This window comes from Oryzias latipes, chromosome 23 (genome assembly GCF_002234675.1).
Source record: "Oryzias latipes chromosome 23, ASM223467v1".
Taxonomy (NCBI): domain Eukaryota; kingdom Metazoa; phylum Chordata; class Actinopteri; order Beloniformes; family Adrianichthyidae; genus Oryzias; species Oryzias latipes.
Genome location: NC_019881.2, coordinates 23387540 through 23392263, shown reverse-complemented (window position 1 = coordinate 23392263; position 4724 = coordinate 23387540). Strand labels below are relative to the sequence as shown.

General features: G+C 47.0%; 1 protein-coding gene across 1 annotated transcript; it reads right to left on the bottom strand.

Moving 5' to 3' along the window:
• Nucleotides 1–292: 292 nt before the first annotated feature.
• Nucleotides 293–4216, bottom strand: LOC101168445. Its single transcript, XM_004086979.4, has 4 exons — nt 3997–4216; nt 3588–3659; nt 1604–1876; nt 293–1233 (listed from the first exon to the last, which is right to left on the bottom strand). Exons 1-4 carry the CDS (start codon nt 4114–4116, stop codon nt 1096–1098), a joined length of 603 nt encoding a protein of 200 aa, XP_004087027.2. The 5' UTR covers nt 4117–4216; the 3' UTR covers nt 293–1095.
• Between the last annotated feature and the right edge of the window lie 508 nt (nt 4217–4724).

Genomic DNA, 4724 nt, shown 5'->3' with positions numbered 1-4724 from the left:
GTCAGCGTGGCGAGCTCTCAAAAGTCAGGTTCCCCTGTTTCTCACACATCAGGAAGATTTGATGCATGAACGTTTGGCTCAAGCTGAACGAAACGACACGACGTGTGATATGAACATATTAGGAATGTGGGCGTGGCTGGCACAAACCTCCAAGGAAATCCAAAGGTTCACTTCATTCTTCTAAAAGTTGGAACGACCTGTTTGTCGTCCCCATGGAGCTATGGAGAGCTCAGCCAGCGATGTTGGGTACATGGGGGGGCGCCGCGTGCGGGGCGGCTAAAACCATGCAACGCCGTTCGCAGCTTTTATTGAGGTCGTGATTCCTGAAAGGAAAGATCCTTCACAATTCTCTCGTGTTGCAAAACTGCCAGAAAACACCAAACTGCCCGTCAGTTAGTTTATTCAGTAAGTGCCAATCAATAAATACACAATAAATATTCAACAATGATTCATCCATAAATAACCTTAAATAATCAATAAATTAAGAAAGCACAGAAATTCAGTGAAAACTCAGATTTGTGCAGCAATGATGGTCCAGCGAAGTACTTCAGTGGGCAGAAAGTACCTTTAAGTACTACTGAAGTACTGTAAACATGTGATTTCTGAGGATCAACAGAAGCAGAAAATCAGTGGATCTTTCTGCGGTAGAGTTGATCCATCAGTGACCTCCTGATCAAACATATTGATGACTTGATCAAAATGAGCTCTGACAGGAAACATTTATACCACTTCGCTACATTTGAATTCAAAACGACAGCTGCTGTTAGGCACCGCCCACTTCTTCACTTTTGTCCAATCAGAGCGTAAACACAGCAGGAATTCACATTTTCAAACAGAAAAACTCTGTCATTAAACATTTCTTAAATAAACTCGTAGAAAAATAATCAAGTATATCCAGACTCTTCTGATTTAGTAAATCCACTTCAAGTAATAACGACAAACTTAGGATAAAAGGCTGAAAAACGTTGGCTTCGACTGACGCCCTCATGTGAGCGAGTTCCCGCCGTCTCCAGAAGCTCTCAAGCTGTTTGTCTGACCGCTGCCATGGCAACCGTCAGCGGCAGCGCTCGCTCCGATGTCAGCCTCTTTCCCGTTTCAGGCCTTCAGGCGCATCCTGTTCCTCGCCTGACGCCGCCGCCGCCTCCTCATCGTGTTATCGGCCAGCGAGCTCGCCTTTTCAAAAAGCTGCGGCAGTTCCCATAATGCTTTGCTCTGGACCGTCCGGTTGTCCATCTGCAAGAGAAACGTCACGTTTGTTACCATCTCTCACACCGCAGCAAAGCAGCCGCATGGGTTACTGATGAGCCGGGGGGGTCTGATGTTTGCGACCTGACCTTTGACCCTTGGCTTCACTTTGACCCATCAGAACCCTTCCAGCTGCTCTGCAGATGTTTCAGAACATGACTTGGAGAAGGTTCCTGGATTGGACGGTAGACCTGATGGAGGACCTCCAGGTCAGTCCAATCCCAGCCCTTATGGGGGGTCTGCTGCTGAGTCTCATCAGACTGACCATGGACCCCCCCATGAGCCCACCTAACCTCCCAGCATCTGCTGAGGCTCTGCAAACATGTCACGGGTTTGAACTGAGTCCTCATCTCCACACCTGGATCTTCTTCAGGTTCTGCAGGCGGTGCAGGAGCTTCTCCTGCTCCTGGTAGCGATGCGTCTTCAGAAACTGGATCTTCTCCAGGATGTACATCAGCTTTGAGCGGACGTCCGCTTTGACCGGGGCGGCGTCGTCATTTGATGTGCCGGGGGATGCGGGTTTGTCCTGGTTGGAGCCCAGCGGCGGACTGGCGGTGGGCAGCTGCTTCAGCATGTGTCCGATCAGGTCTTCATAGGTCTCCAAAACGCCGTGCATGAAGATCATCTTCATCTGGAAGGAAGACACCAAACGTGAGGCTCCTCTGGGGACCGTTTCACTTTTTAAAAAAACATGTCAGCGTTTTGGATGAACGTGGATCCTTCAACAGTCTTTGGACTCCTCTGACGCTTCAACTCTTAACTCTGTCGACGTGAATCCACTGATTCTGTCACGGCTCTTTATGAATGACAGGATCAGCTGATCCACGCTGATGGCGTGAGGATATTTGTTGTTATTTTACAATCATGTGTGTTTTCAGAGTTGGAAAATCATTTTTCCCATCATTCCAACACCACATGAATGCAGCATTTCTCTAAGTTTGCATTTTTTTCATGTCGGACATAGACCTGTTGATGCAATTGGCAATAAAATGAGAACAAAAGCCATAAAAACTCTAAAACGTTCTGTTTTAAGATATATATCAGTTTTCAATCGGAATGAAAGCATGTGTTCATCCAGATTCTGTGTTCTTGTTTTTCTCTTGTGATGAGGATCACCAAAACAAACCACGCCTCTGGTTCGGCTCTTGAGACCGGTTTTAACCCTTTGTTGCCCAACAGTCAAGAGGTTTGCCCCCCCCTGGGTTAAACAGATGCTTCCTTCAGTGGAAAAAGTCTGCAGCTTCTTTTCCAGGATCTTAACTCAGAACAGTGAGGCCTTGAAGGGAAACCCAGTCACATACTCTGTTTGACAATCGTTATGTCTATTGGATCTATTGTGTCAAATGCTATGATTAGGAGAAATGTCTCTGTCTTCTAATCAATTCATGAATTACCTGAAATAACTTTGATACGTCTGTATTTTCTTTTCGTTCTCATCTTTTTCCTTTGTTTTAGTTGCTAAAAACTGAAGCAAACGCATCGTTGCAAACAGAATGATTCATTGTTCCCTTAAACAGCCTTTTTTTTCAGACGAGTCGCCTGAAGTGTCTGGAAAATATTAACAAGTGTGATTCTGTGGTAGAAAAACGGCTGAAGAGCCTGTAAGCCCCCCCAAAGGAAACCACTTTCAGACCGAAAACGTCTTCAGGTTTGAGCCAAAAACAGGTTTGTTAGAGACTGACAGCTAATGAGTAGAACAAAGGTGAAAACAGGAATGTCTGCTGTCATGCTGCTCTAACCCTAACCCTGATCCCTCTCATCATGACGACAAACTGGGACTTTCACAGACTGACTGGCTTCCATCTGTCAGCATCTAAGACCTGCACTGAGATAAGGAAGTTGGTAAAAAGTGAAAAGTTCATGCGGGGCTGAAACTAAAATGCACAAAGGATTGCAAAGCGCCGCGCCGGCAGGAAAAAACCCACAAAAACCTCAAGTTCAACTCCAGACGGAAAGAAGTGAAACCGAAGCGAGTTTTTGAGAAAGACACCAGAGGAGAACCCCGTTCAGATGACGACTGAGGGGGGGTTACACACTGACTCCACGGGAGTCAATCAGAACCCATTTAACGAAGGTGACCATCAGGAAAATGCTCACTCAGCTCATCTGGAAGCTTCTAGCTTTTCCTGATGAAACAGAAAACCTGCAGTAAACCTCTGAGGACAGAAACCCCACCAACACAGATCAGTTTGAGATGATCGCCAGAATAAAAGACTCGGATCCTCAGGGTGACCTTCAGCACAACTACGGCCAACATGCCCACCAATGTGTGACAGAAACAACAAATGTAGCAGCAAAAATGGCTGTGTGATGCAGCAAAAAGATGATGTTGGGATGTTTACCTCAACGTTTCCATCCATGCTGTCCTTTGGAAAGACGGGATTTCCATTGAACCTTTCAACAAGTGGAATTTTCTGCAAAACAGACAGAAACCAGGCAGTTTGTTTAATGGTGATGAAAAGTTCATCTCTGAATCTGAGAAATGACAGACAAGATTAAAAAAAACACAGCAAATAAGAAGACTTTTGTCTACAGTTTAGTTTAGTTGGTGGTGCATTCAGGGACACGCTGAAGTGTGGGAGTCCCTGCATGGAAAAGCAGCTTTGGTTCCATGTGGGAAACATCCAGGTTCACGAACATGAAGAGCGACGGCCCTCCAACCACGCAGCTCAAAGATGAGAGCGTGCATGTGAGAGCGTGCATGTGTGTGACTCGCACATGCACGCTGAAGAACAGTCGGGCCATACTCACATAGTGCTGCAGGAGGTTCTGGATGGTCTTGTTCATCTCCTGAGGAACATAAGAGGCGCTGACCCCGGTCACAGTCAGCCACAGACACAGTATGACCTTCATCAAAGCCATCATCATCATCCTCTGCTTGTCCTGCTGTGGGCTTTAGTCCAGCCTGGTATCAGTCCTTCTGTGGCGTTCTGGTGGTAGACGGGCCGGGCTCAGAGCGTCTCGGCCTGCAGTCGTCTCAAAGTGCTCGTCTTTCAGCAAAGCTGACGTTTATAACGACTGTGGGAGAGCGCGGCAGAGATGATCTAGGTGTGAAAATGTGGTTGTGTAGTTTCCTTTAAATCAACAAACTTCATAGAAGTGGGTGAGGGGTATCCCACTCACGCACGTCGAACACCAACCTGAGCCGGCTGCTGGATTCCACACCATGCTTGCCTTGCTGCAGCGCTTTTTGACATCAAACTGCAGATTCCAGGGGATGCTGGATGCAGGAAAGCACCTTCGCCTGACTCATCCAACGAAAACCCTGATCAGAACTCTGGGCTTTCGCTGGAGTTCTGAGTCTGCGTGACGGCAGAGAAATGAACAAGAAACTCCCAGGATGACTGACAGGTGAAGGAAGAAAACTCTGGAAGACACCCAAAGTTCCCCGTTCCTAAAGTTCCATTCCGAGCTTCGGTGTTAATGTGAGCAGAGCAGAAAATCCATCTTCAACTGTGAAGCACGGCGGTGTGGGGTGA

What these genes read in the sequence shown, in the direction of transcription:
- LOC101168445 (XM_004086979.4), bottom strand. Translation starts at nt 4,116, where the DNA reads ATGATGATGATGGCTTTGATGAAGGTCATACTGTGTCTGTGGCTGACT. An exon ending in AGAACCTCCTGCAGCACTAT is followed by an intron (nt 3,660 to 3,996) that starts GTGAGTATGGCC and finishes TCTGTTTTGCAG; the next exon opens with AAAATTCCACTTGTTGAAAG. An exon ending in GCATGGATGGAAACGTTGAG is followed by an intron (nt 1,877 to 3,587) that starts GTAAACATCCCA and finishes TCTTCCTTCCAG; the next exon opens with ATGAAGATGATCTTCATGCA.